The following is a 14,303-nucleotide window of genomic DNA, read 5'->3' as shown; positions in this document are numbered from 1 at the left end:
GGAACTGAATAATAACTGATTTAATGCTCACTTTAACTTCTTTCTGCCTGATTATCAAGTATATCCATTTTCAACATTTATTACTAATCCTTTTCTTCTTCCAGGGATAAAAGTCCTTACCATCTCTTCTCAATGGCCTCATCAGAGATTATCCCTTCTCATGACCTCAGCAAAGCACTCTTACTTCATTAACACCCTGTGCTCCAGTTTCATTTTCTTCCTTGCCTATAAACATACGTGTACCTACTACAATATAGTCAATGAAACTAAACTATAATTCCTCCCAGATCAGTTCTTAATTTTTCAAAAGTTGTCAACAATACTACCTTTATTTCACTACCCTCATACTTAAACCTCTGGGTTTGTTTAAAAAGCATTTCACATGGTTTCACTGCGTTCAAGAAACCATACTAGGTCGTGTTGGAAAATAGTTAAAAGTACAAAACATGGGGATCAGTTCTGAAACACAACATAGAGAATTCCCTGGCGGTACAGTGGTTAGGACTCCATGCTTCCACTGCTAGGGGCACGAGTTCCATTCTTGGTAGAAAAATTAGATCCCAAATGCCATGCAGCATGGCCAAAACACATACACACACACCCAAAAAAAAAAAAACACACACAAAAATCCAACAAAAAACAAAACACAATTTGGCCTGTCAGTGAGACATATACTAATGATAACCAGCAGTTTAAAAAAAAAAGTGAAATGAAAAAAGTAAGAAAATCACATAAAAAATAGCCACAGCAAGAGATACAGTGTGAGTCACACAAGACAAAGTCCAGCTTCACTAGAAAGCCAGAAATGAGTGTTGGATCTGAATTAAGATGAAGTAAGAAAAGAGGAAACTGAAAACTGGAAGATCATTTGAAAAAAGAACAACTGAAAAAGATCAATTGACAAAAGAACACATTAAAATGTTTTAAAAAAGAAAAAACAAAGTTTATTTGGAGGGAATAGGTAGAATATGACTCAAACAATTTTTCCCTTTTGTCACATCTAATGTGTTAATACCTCAGTCCAGCCCAGGCAAAGCCTCATCACTTAACTCTTTCTGGTGACCCTTTTCTATTATCAAATCAATCTTCTCATTTTAAAATATTAATTATAATGTACAGTTAAAATATTAATAATTTCACTTATTTGAATCAAATAGCCTAACCCATCTTAGAACTCCAAATTCATATTTCTGCCTTTAAAATGTTTATCATTCCACCATACCCAAAGTGACTAAAATCAGTATTATCAGTTTCTCCTTTTTATAATGTTTACTCATTATAATTAATAATTACAATGCTTGCTTTTCCCTCAAGACCCTACCTGTATTTATGGTAGCATGCCCCTAATCAAGACTGCCTACAACCATCCATCACCTCCAACAGACTACCAATCAGATCCCAGGCCTTATAGATTTTATTGCTTCAATACCTTGACTACATTTCCCATATCTTTCCATTCATACAGCTATTAAATTCAGTTAAGACTTCACTACTAAACATGAACATCAAGGCTCTCTTTATTTTCTAGAGTCATGTTGTCTAATATGGTACCTACTTGCCACATGTGGCTATTTCACTATATTAACAGTGGTCTAGTCTAGAACTTCACACTAAATCAAAAAAATTTATATTTTAATATACTCCTCTCACTTTTCCTCTAATGTAACTATGAGAATAATTGGTACACAGTTTATTTAACAATAATCAGCCCCAAGAAGAGAAACAAAAGAGCAAAAGACCAAATAACCTATTACAATGAAGGAATAAAACTACTACTGAGAATAGTTAAAAAAAAAAAAAAGTGTTAAGGATGTGGAGAAATTGGAACCCTGGTTGGTAGAAATGTGAAATGGTAGAGCTGCTGTGGTAGTACTATAGATCCTCAAAAAGTTAAACTCATTAAAAAATAAACTTTTAAAACATAATTAGAAAAAAAAAAAAAAAAAACACCTCAGAATCAAGATGTGATCCAGCAAATCCACTTCTGGGTATATACTCAAAAGAACTGAAAGCAGGGTCTTGAAGAGATATTGTATACCCACCCATGTTCATAGCAGCATTATTCATTCACAACAGCTAGAACGTGGAAGCAAACAAGACTCCATCAACAGATAAATGAATAAGCAGAATGTGGCATATACATACAACTGAATATTTCACTTATATGAGGAATCTAGAGTAGTCAAATTCCTAAAAGCACACAGCAGAATAGAGGCTGCCATGGGCTTGGAGGAGATTGGGGACAGGGGGAGTACTGCTTACTGGTTACATATTTTCAGTTATGCAAGGTGAAAAGAGTTCCACAGATGTGTATCATGGTGATGGTCTCCAACAATATAAATGTATTTAATGACACTGAACTGCACACTTAAAAATGGTTAAGATAGTAAGTTTCATGTTATGTATATTTTACCATTTAAAAAATTAAGGGTGATAACTGCTACAGAGAGAGAAATCCAGGGCCCTGTCACTACACTATCATGTATCATATCATATCCCAAGAATTCAAACAAGCTCACATAGAGAAGTAAGTTAGCTGGAGAGCAGCCCCAAACTGTTTATATTAATTCATTCTGTAGATCCACCACTTACTTTTTCTTTATCCATTCCCCCACTTAATTGAAGTGCTACAACTAAGACAGAGATTGTCTTCTCAGCTTAAAAAGAGGCTACAGCAGAAACTAAACAGAATCACTTGCTTTTAAAATACAATTATTACGATTACTATGTCATAAAGGATTCAGTAAAACAGTAAAGTATTGTAAAAGTACTTTGTACTACTTCTGTACTATTTCAGGCTTAAACTAACATTAATCAGTGATGAAACTACCTCAAACAATTAGGTAGTTGATACAAGATTAACATATAAAAGTCCACAGTCTTGGTACTTCACTGGTGGTCCAGTGGTTAAGAATCCGACTTATAATGCAAGGTACATGGATTCAGGGAACTAAGATCCCACCTGCTCCAGTGTGTCCCATTTACTGAAGCCTCTGGAGCCTATGCACTGAGTCTGAAGGCCACAGTCAAAGATCCCACATAACTTCACTAAGATCTGAGGAAGCCAAATACATAGATAAATATTTTTTAAAGTCAATAGTATTTATAAATTAGACAATAAAAGAAGATATAATAAATATAGAAAACCCCCTTTAAAACAACAAGAAGAAATTAGCATAGTGAGAAAAGGAAGATAGTGGCCAACAGACTAGTTGTACTGAAACTCCATACAAAAATAGACTATTTAGAAAAACTAAAAACCAATGGAATAACATTTTACAATAAAATCAAATGCCAAAGTACTTCCATGAACCCTAAAATACAAACAGGGTGGAGCAAAAAACTACAACATCAGCACAGTAACAGCATTTGTGAGGGGAGAAGGAAGCCACAAGACAACTGCAAAATCATCAGTGGTACCCACTGCAAAGCATCAAGGGCTGATTTGAGGACGGCAGCTGAAACAAGAAAGGGTTTTCTACTGGACAAATAATAGATAAATGCAAGCAGCCCCCTCTAGGAAAGACTGAAGTGACGTCTCAAGTTAACCTTTCAGGCAGGGGTTCATTCTCGGGCAGAGACTTACTCCAGAGAGAAATGGTTTCTAAACATTATCCCCACTGAAAGAATATGATAGAATGATGGCCAAAAAAAAGAAAAAAAAGTTATGATGCACTGTGAATACACCATTTAGGTAGTACTTCTCACAAAAGAGCTGGACACGACTTAGCGACTAAGCAACATACATCTAATCAAAGGGAAATTAAAAAGACAAATACCAGTTAAGGAACAGGCTGCAAAACAGCTAGTAAGGAATCTTCAAAAATATCAACGTTGTGAAAGGTAGAAAAGCCTGAAGATTATGTTAAAGAAAACTAAAGAGACATTGAATACTTGATTGAATCTTGGATCAATTTCTTCTAAATCAGCTATAAAGAACATTACTGGGACAACAGTATATTGGATATAGACCATATAAAGTAGATACTTCATAAACATTTACTAATTTAAACACTAATGTAAAAAAATAAATAAATAAATAAACACTAATGTCCCTTTTCTTCATCTACAGAAAAGGAAATTAAACTACACAGTGTAACATAGGAAATAAATATATTAACAGATTTACTATTAAGGGAAAAAACTTGTTATAATCATTGTAATACTATGATTTTAGAGAGTTGGAATATAACTCTAAACACCTAAATGAACTTAAGGCTTCTACCTGTAACTTTGTCTATCTATCCACTTTTAACAAAGAATCTTTCCCTTCTAAGTTACAAGCTCTTTATAAATCCCCACCCACCCACCCCCTGGCAAACGCTAATCTAAGAAAGACCCTCCTGGAACAAGGTAAAGGTTTCATGAGAGTCTTTGTATCAGCATTCTATTAAGAACACGTGAGGACTTCACCATTTGTACTAAGATCAAAAATAAATTTAATTTGTAATACACCTGATTTATCTAAGAAATCTGATTATTAAACTTCCAAGTAAAAGGCAGAAAGATGTAGGTGGAAAAAAAAAAGATTCCATAGACTGTGGAGTCAGGCATGTCTGGTCATAAATGCTGGCTCCATCATTTATTAATCAGTATCTTGTTTTCTTCAATTTAAGTCTGAATTTGGCAATAAGGAGCCCAAGATCTGAGCCACAGTCAGCTCCTGGTTTTGTTTTTGCTGACTGTAGAGAGCTTCTCCATGTTTGGCTGCAAAGAATATAATCAACCTGATTTCTGTATTGACTATCTGGTGATGCCCAAGTGCAGAGTCTTTTCTGTTGTTGGAAGAGGGTGTTTGCTCTGACCAGTGTGTTCTCTTGGCAAAACTCTGCTAGCTTTTGACCTGCTTCACTTTGTACTCCAAGGCCTAATTTGCCTGTTACTCCAGGTAACTCTCTTGCCTTTGTAGTTTGGCATTCCAGTCCCCTATAAAGAAAAGGACATCTTTTGGGGGTGTTAGTTCTAGAAGCTCTTGTAGGTCTTCATAGAACAGTTCACCTTCAGTTTCTTCAGCATTTCTGGTCGTGGTATAGACTTCAATTACTGTGATATCAAATGGTTTGCCTTGGAAACGAACAGAGATCATTCTGCCGTTTTTGAGACTGCATCTAAGAACTGTATTTAGGACTCTTTCACTGACTCTGAGGGGCACTCTATTTCTTCTTAGGGATTCTTGCACACAGTAGTAGATATAATAGTCATCTGAGTTAAATTTGCCCATTCCAGTCCATTTTAGTTCACTGATTCCTAAAATGTCAATGTTCACTCTTACTATCTCCTATTTAACCACTTCCAATTTGCCTTGATTCATGGACCTAACATTCCAGGCTTATGCAATATTGCTCTTTACAGCATTAGACTTTACTTCCATCACCAGTAACATCCACAACTGGGTGTTGTTTCTGCTTTGGCTCCATCTCTTCATTCTTTCTGGAGTTATTTCTTCACTGATCTTCAGTGACATATTGGGCACCTACCAACCTGGGGAGTTCCTCTTTCAGTGTCCTCTATCTTTTTGCCTATTCACAGGGTTCTCAAGGCAAGAATACTGAAGTAGTTTGCCATTCCCTTCTTCAGTGGACCGCATTTTCTCAGAACTCTCCACCATGAACATTTCATTTCATGCAAAGATGGAAACATTTCATGTAAAGATGGGCACAATAAAGGACACAAATGGTATGGACCTAACAGAAGCAGAAGATATTAAAAAGAGGTGGCAAGAATACACAGAAGAACTATGCAAAAAGACCTTCATGACTCAGATAACCACGATGGTATGATCACTCAGATCACAGACATCCTGGAATGTGAAGTCAAGTGGGCCTTAGGAAGCATCACTACAAAAAAAATTAGCAGGGGTGATGGAATTCCAGTTGAGCTATTTCAAATCCTAAAAGATGATACTGTGAAAGTGCTGCACTCAATGTACCAGCAAATTTGGAAAACTCAGCAGTGGCCACAGGACTGGAAAAGGTCAGTTTTCATTCCAACCCCAAAGAAAGGCAATGCCAAAGAATGTTCAAATACTGTACAACTGCACTCATCACACATGCTAGCAAAGTATGCTCAAAATTCTCCAAGCCAGGCTTCAACAGAATATGAAGCGTGACCTTCCAGATGTTCAAGCTGGATTTAGAAAAGGAAGAGGAACCAGGGATCCAATTGCCAACATCTGCTGGATCATCAAAAAAGCAAGAGAATTCCAGAAAAACATCTGCTTTATTGACTATGCCAAAGCCATTAACTATGTGAATCACAACAAACTGTGGAAAATTCTTCAAGAGATGGGAATACCAGACCACCTGACCTGTCTCCTGAGAAATCTGTATGCATGTCAAGAAGCAACAGTTAGAACTGGACATGGAACAACAGACTGGTTCCAAATTGGGAGAGGAGTACATCAAAGCTGTATCTTTTCACCCGGCTTATTTAACTTATATGCAGAGTACATCATGAGAAATGCCAGGTTGGATGGAGCACAAGCTAGAATCAAGACTGCCAGGAGAAATATCAATAACCTCAGACACACAAATGACACCACCCTTATGGCAGAAAGCGAAGAAGAACTAAAAAGTCTCTTGATGAAAGTGAAAGAAGAGAGTGAAAAAATTGACCTAAAGCTCAATATTCAGAAAACTAAGTTCATGACATCTGGTCCCATCACTTCATGGCAAATAGATGGGGAAACAATGGAAACAGTGGCAGACTTTATTTTCTTGGGCTCCAAAATCACTATAGATGGTGACTGTAGCCATGAAATTAAAAGATGCTTGGTCCTTGGAAGAAAAGTTATGACCAACCTAAACAGCATATTAAAAAGCAGAAATACTACTTTGCCAACAAAGGTCCATATAGTCAAAGCTATGATTTTTCCAGCAGTCATATACGGTTATTTAAGAGTTGAACCATAAAGAAGGTTTGCCTAGACGAATTGATGCTTTTGAACTGTGGTGTTGGAGAAGACTCTTGAGAGTCCCACAGACTGCAAGGAGATCCAGCCAGTCTATCCTAAAGGAAAACAGTCTTGAATATTCATTGGAAGGACTGATGCTGAAGCTGAAACTCCAATACTTTGGCTACCTGATGCAAAGAACTGACTCACTGGAAAAGACCCTTATGTTGGGAAAGATTGAAAGTGGGAGAAGGGGACCACAGAGGATGAGATGGTTGGATGGCATCACCGACTCAATGGACATAAGTTTGAGTAAGCTCCAGAAGTTGGTGTGGAGAGGGAAGCCTGGCATGCTGCAGTCCATGGAGTCGCAAAGAGTCAGACACGACTGAATGACAGAAGTGACTGACTGATTTCTTGTTTTTGTCTGCCCATTATTTTGTTCCTTAGGTAACTCCTGCCACCTCCTTGCAACTTTGTGAAGACTTTCAGCCACAGTATTGCATCACCCCTGACTACAACACTGGGAATGTTAAACGGTAAGGCCAGTCCTAAGTGGACAAGCCTCAGGGTCTCTAAACATTCTCAGTTCCAATGGCTTTCACTTCGATTCTCCTTTAGTATGCTATAATCATATTTTGTAAAAACTGAAGAGTCTTAATGTACTTGCAAGCTAACAGTGAGCCCACCAGTTTCGTGGGTACTGGAAGAAAACGTAAAGACTTGTGGGTTGGACACAAGGAGCTTTACTACTCACAGCAACAGCAGTAGCCATAGTGTCAGCATTTGCACTGTTCCTGCCCAATTCTGACAGGATGATCTGAAGGAGACCAGGTGACACTTGTACACACAATGGTTTGCATTTCAGGAAAGAACTTTGGGTTTAGGGAACCCAATGCCTGGCAAATACCCCAAAAAGAGATATATCTCTGTTATCTCCCAAGAAGACACACAAATCTGCCTTGCTCTGGATGGTGCTGCCATTTTCCTAGACTATTTATTATACAGATATTCTGAAAAGATGTGTACAAATGTGAGAGACCTGTAGAGAGCTGTCTCCCAACAACTGATGTCATAACAGACCAACAAAATATTAACCATTATGCTCTACTCTAATTCACTATGCTCTAGTCACAATCATGCAGTTGACTCACTCTCTCACTTGTTCTTGGGACTTCACTGAGTTCTTTCAGACTCTTGCTCCAACAAAACTCTTCCTACATTTCCTTCCTACAAAACTCTATGCCTTCATCCCCTAGCTTTGCTTTAAACACTTTTGAAAACAACTTGTTTCCTTATCCCAATACCCAATCCGCCCAGCCATATCTCCCCTAGGATTCTGCCCCCATCTACCTTCTCTGCTCCATTATCCAGGTGACCAAGTTGTAAGCAGACAGGGTAGAGCATCCTGGAGAAAGAGAACCAGGCATGGCTTTGTTGACACAAGAGATGCCATTTCTGACCCAAGCCATTTAATGATCTAGGCCTGGCTGCAATGCTTGCCCTTGAACAGGTCATAATTAGTGACCTTAAGGGAAGTGAGGGAACAAAGGATACGCAGTCAAGAAACTTTGTAGTTCAGTGATAAAACAGTCCTGCTGCTGCTAAGTCGCTTCAGTCGTGTCCGCGTCTGTGCAACCCCATAGACGGCAGCCCACCAGGCTCCCCTGTCCCTGGGATTCTCCAGGCAAGAACACTGGAGTGGGTTGCCATTTCCTTCTCCAATGCATGAAAGTGAAAAGTGAAAGCGAAGTTGCTCAGTCGTGTCCGACTCTTAGCGACCCCATGGACCTCAGCCTACCAGGCTCCTCCATCCATGGGATTTTCCAGGCAAGAGTACTGGCGTGGGGTGCCATTGCCTTCTCCAATGAATGCTCTAGTCCTTCATAAAAAATGGCATAGTATCCACATTTAACCTATACATCCTCCTGTGTATTTTAAACCATCTCCTGATTATTTATAATACCTAATAAAATGTAAATGCTATATAAATAGTTGCCTGAGCCCAGCAAATTCAAGTTTTTCCTTTTGGAACTTTCTGCAATTTTTTTCCACAGTTGGTTGCATCCACAGATATATAACCCAATGGGTAAAAAACAGGCATTCAACTAGGGCGATGGGAAGCTATGCGCGTGCACACATGTGACATCTGAGGCCAGGTCACAAAAAATACTGTAGTTTTCACCATGCTCTCTCTTATTCTGGGAAAAGTTAGCTCATCTGACGAAAAGCTAGGTGCCATATTATAAGGACACTCAAACAGTCCTACAGAGAGGTCATGCAGCAAGAAACTGGGGTTCTTGCTCAGCCAGCATCAACTTACTGGCCATGTTAATAAGCCATCTTGGAAGCATATCTATGAGCCTTAGTCAAGCCTTCAAATGACCGTATTCCTACCAACAGCCTGACTACAATCTGATGAGACCCTGAGCAAGGAATATCTAGCAAACTCTAAGTTTCTAATTCAAAGAAACTATAAGATAATAAATATTCAGTATAATTTTAAGTCACTAAATTTTGGAGTAATTTGTTATGCTGCAACTGGTAACTGATACACGTTTGTGTTACATGCACAGAATGCTACCATAACAACAAAAACAACAACAACTAAAAATGTAGGAGTTTCAAGGAATCAGTGGGCACGAGCTGAAAGACTTTCAGGAAATGATGAGTGAAAGCCTAATGAGCATGGAAGAAACTATTCTCAGTCTTTCGGGGGCTGCTAAGGAGAGCTAAAGGAGAAAAAACATTGATTTAACTGAAAAGTAGAGGAAACGGGGTTCTAGTTATGTAGTAACAAAGTTTAGCAACATTGGTGCCCTTGGTAACATAAAAAAGAGAAAATGCACTTAATGTATGATTTAAGTAAGGAGATTTTTCTAAGTAATATGTTAAAAGTGTAGTCTTCTTACAATTTATAGTAAAAAGCAGTATAGAGAAAAACTAAACTGCGAAGACCACTGACAAAAATGAACCAATACTTTCTGGTTTTAAAAATGTCAGTCTTTCCAAACAGCAATCAATACTTAAGTAAGGACTAAGTATATCAGATTTGGAGACATGTGGTTGTATTGTGAGGCTCCCAAACATAAAACAAACATAAAATCTAGGCTATTTCAGAAAATGAGAGCAAAGTCAACGGTGTGGCTGTAAAATCCATTCTTGAGATCTGGGAGAACCTGAAACGACGTCAGGTGTTAGGATCATGAAAGACAAACAAAGAATGAGGAAATATGCCAGAATGGGGAAAAAAAATAAGAGACTAGAACAACTGAATGCAATGTGTGATCCTGGACTGGATTCTGAACCTGAAAACAAATTTCCCTCCTTTAGCATGGAGGACATCCAACCAGGATCTGAAGATCCAATAGTTCTGCAATAATGTTGATTTACTGACTTTGTACTGCAATCATGTAGGAAATTTCTCTTTTTATTAAAACTATACACTAAAGTTCTTAGGCTAACAGCATTATATTCGTAATTTACTGTCTTAAGGGCCAGGAAAAAAAGACTACACACAGAAAGTGAGAGAGAAAGAAAAGGCAGGGGAGAAGAAGGGAGGACAAGAAAAGAGTAACGGGATGAAATGTTAACATCTTGAGAGTCTGGGCGAATGGCAGAGAAATAATGTGCAGTATTTTTGCAACTCCTCTCAAAATTCTACTACTATAGAATACTAACAGCTACTGTAAAATTAAACACTTTGGGGAAAAAAATATGTTAATCCTTCTGACTGGCTGCCCAACATAGCAAGATAAAACTAGCGTTACTTATAAAACTCCTCATTGAATGGCCCCTTCTTAATTAATCACATCTCCTGTCACTCTTCAGCTCCACCACACACACTACAAATATTCTAAATTACTGGTCCTGAAAAGCCCTGGCCTCTCTTAACTCTCTGTACATGTAGAAGCTTAAAGCTTTAATGTGAGTGGGACACAGAAGTAGCCCAGTACTCTTCAAAGAGACGAAAAGTCCTAAACAAACGGGAAGTTCAGTCAGTGCCGAGGCTCACAAAACATCGACCAAAAAGCCCATCTCCCCCAACCTCCCATGACACCCTAACAGTACTTATTCTACCAGTAACTCGTTTATCTGTTGCCAGTTATTAATAACAGAATGAAACCAAGGGCAAGTAAGAGGGTGGAATTCAGGGCAGGAGATAAATCCCTTTGAGTAGGGGACAGTTGGATTTCTGTCATACCTAGTTACAACTGAGTGTATTTCCATAAGATACACTACCACTAATTGTAACATGGATGTAAAGAACTGTAAGCCTAGTTCTATACTACTAATACATTATATATTAGCATTAATGAGTGGGAGAAGGATAAAGTGAGGATCAAATGAACTGGTACAGATTATCTCAATGCAATAAATAACCACTGATTTCAAATTGATGACCTCCAACTTAGTCTTCAGAAAAAAACAAATAAATCCTTTCTGAAGCTGGGAGCCTCACAATACAAGCACATGTCTCCAAATCTGATACACCTTTTCATTTCCTAACTCTCACCCACACCTGACTCTTCAGCAGTGCTAGGCTTAAAAACAATTCTACTTTACAGTGAACAATAACTAACATTAATGGGAAGATAGTCTTCATAAACAATAATTCATGATCCAAATTGTTTCATGATTGAATTAAGCCTCTTCTATACTATAACACAGCTTTTAATTCATTTCAAACACCTATTTTCAAACTATATATGCCGATTTTTAAATTTTTATAGAGACTGTTCCTTATTCAAAGTTGAATTTCACCAGTAACTTCTCCTCTTTCCTTGCTGGCATTTCACAGTTAATAACCAGTGGTAATACACCTTGGTCCACACAGAAATTCTCTGAAAAGCAAAGGCTTAAGTATTTTTTGAATTTTCTTACAATTATATATAAAAGGTTAACATAAATTGATTTCATTTTAAAATAAGTGAGCGCCAGTCTATGTCTGATGCAGGATACAGCATGCTTGGGGCTGGTGCATGGGGATGACCCAGAGAGATGTTATGGGGAGGGAGGTGAGAGGGGGGTCCATGTTTGGGAATGCATGTAAGAATTAAAGATTTTAAAATTTAAAAAAGAAAAAAATAATAATAATAATAATAAAAAAATAAATAAAATAAGTGAGTTGGATAACACAATATTTAGTATTACTCTTTATCAACACAAATATAACAATAAATATGTGCAAAATGAACTCTGATAAAAGAACTCACTGGGAATATGATTCTAATATATCTTATAAACAATATCACCAAAATTATCTTCATAATATACTGTATTTTATAGTACTAAAATCTATATAGATAAGTACTATCTGTGAAAACATTTTATAACATGATATGCATATTTTCAAGACAACCCTACTAGATGTTAAAATCTTAAAAAAGATAAGGATAAAGAGAAAGATAGCCTATAACATCCGATTTCTACAGCTATTAATATATTATAACTCAACATCAAGATACCATAATAAAAAAGTTGCTTCTCAAATATTCCCAAGGCAAGAAAACAAATTTAACAATAATATTCTCACAGTCTTTATGGATTATCAGGAAATCTCAAATTATTAAAAAATAAAAAGTACAAGTTAATTTTAAGTCTGACAACAAAATCAAACTATACTAAACTCATGTCCTAAAAGTAAACTTCACACAGTATTTACATACTAATGAAAGTAACAACTGCTAGAATTTAATGCTAAACAAGTTTGACTAAATATATTGTTTTTTAATCTACTATCCAACAATTGCAAAAACTCATAACATGAAAACTTTAATTCATTCCTAGAAAGAAGATTAATAAATAAATGTAGTATCCATACTATATTGATGAAACACTGTACTATATTTAATAACTATGCTCTATAAATAACATGACAGGGCATATATCAAGGTAAATGTGGTCATACAGCAAATACTTCTTTAAAGAAGGTAATGCTCATGAAATGGCAGACCATAAGACCATCATTAGTATGACCTCGCTCTTCACAATTTATAAAAGCCCTATCTAAGACTTCCTCATTCATGATTCAAAAGCTTAAAATTTCATGGTGCTTGTGACAAAACCTGTAATTAAACTAAATCTGCCATTTTCCCATCAGCAATGCAGATAATAATAGACAATAAAATCAAACCCTACTGTCACTATCACAGAACTACCTCGTTAAAAAACTCAAAATGAATGTGTACTTGCTACCTGAGATCTACCAAAAATATATAAACCTAACAAATGTTCTGAAGGAGAATATGAGGTTATAATTATTTTTCACTAATAACTGGAAAATTAAATTCAAAACAAAAAGAAATTAAGCTTTCAAAATATTTACCTTCAGAAAAGAAACAAATTCAAACTAAATTCAAATTTGTTTTTAATAACATTAGCATTTTAATTGCATTCCCAATCCTAAGTATTTACAAACATGAGATTGTTAAGTGATTTAGTTTTTAGCACAATCTGCAGAAATATGTTCCCAACTAGTTTACAACAACTGTTTAAGAGTAATGCTCTTTTCTAACTGAAGAAGTTCTTCACTTCATTTAAAATAATTCACAGTTGTATCCTTCTCCTATGTGGGCAATATGTCCTAAGAATGATTCTCTAGTACTTAACATTAGTTTATTAAAAAATTACTCATATCCTTTACAGTAAGTAAAAATGTAAGCAAAAACCAGGTAAGTCAGAAGAAGATAGATTAGTATTAGGCAAGCTTTTAGTCTTTTAAATAAATGACAAAATATTATCAAATAAATGGTATGACATTTGATGATTTAAAAAATAATAAACCATTAGCACCATGGGGCAGTGGGATCAGGGGGAGGACAGTTAAGAATATATAGAACTTCAAAACCATTCTATATTACAAAGGAAAAGGCTGATGAGGTTCTTTCTCACATGTCAAATGAGTTAATAATATCTAGCAATAAACCATTATTGCTAAAGTTAATCAAAGATTTCAATAGATAACCAGAGTAACACATGCAATAACTGCTCTCATGCCTTCAATCAAGTTTTTAATATTTCAAATTTTCAGTTGAAATGGGCATGACCATATTCACAAATATGGCATACTATTTTAAACCTACTTTTTTACTTAACACAGTCAGAAATTTTCAGTACTTCAATGTTTTCATTCAGCTATCAAGAACTTAATTTTATTTAAAAAAGAAAAAAAAATCTATTAAGTAGATGTGCTACATATTTAGCAACAACAAATCCACTTACTTTTTTCTCTTTCTCATGATGTTTATCCTGAGAGTGAGAGGAAGAATCACTTAAACTTTGATCATATGACCTATTAGATCCCCGTTTGCTCTTTTTCTAAAAGAGAAAATATATATACATATAGGTATATGTATATAAAGTTTTAAATCTTTTTTGTTAGGTTAAAACCAATTCAAGTGTGAAATAT

At 36.2% G+C, this 14,303-nt stretch overlaps 1 protein-coding gene across 49 annotated transcripts in view; it reads right to left on the bottom strand.

Annotated features, from left to right (window-relative positions):
• The window catches only part of MLLT10 (MLLT10 histone lysine methyltransferase DOT1L cofactor), a 213,522-nt gene that overhangs the window by 109,620 nt on the left and 89,599 nt on the right, over window positions 1-14,303 (bottom strand). For 42 of the 49 annotated variants that reach the window (XM_027976600.3, XM_027976601.3, XM_027976602.3 and 39 more), the window contains exon 8: window positions 14,117-14,212. The exons of the other annotated variants lie outside the window; for them this stretch is intronic. In XM_027976600.3, the coding sequence (XP_027832401.1) occupies window positions 14,117-14,212 (96 nt within the window). The remainder of the gene's footprint in view (window positions 1-14,116; window positions 14,213-14,303) is intronic. 49 annotated transcript variants of the gene reach the window in all.

Source organism: Ovis aries, chromosome 13 (assembly GCF_016772045.2).
Source record: "Ovis aries strain OAR_USU_Benz2616 breed Rambouillet chromosome 13, ARS-UI_Ramb_v3.0, whole genome shotgun sequence".
In the NCBI taxonomy this organism is placed as follows: Eukaryota; Metazoa; Chordata; class Mammalia; order Artiodactyla; family Bovidae; genus Ovis; species Ovis aries.
Note: the sequence above shows the minus strand (reverse complement) of the source record. Positions and strands in the feature narration are given on the sequence as shown.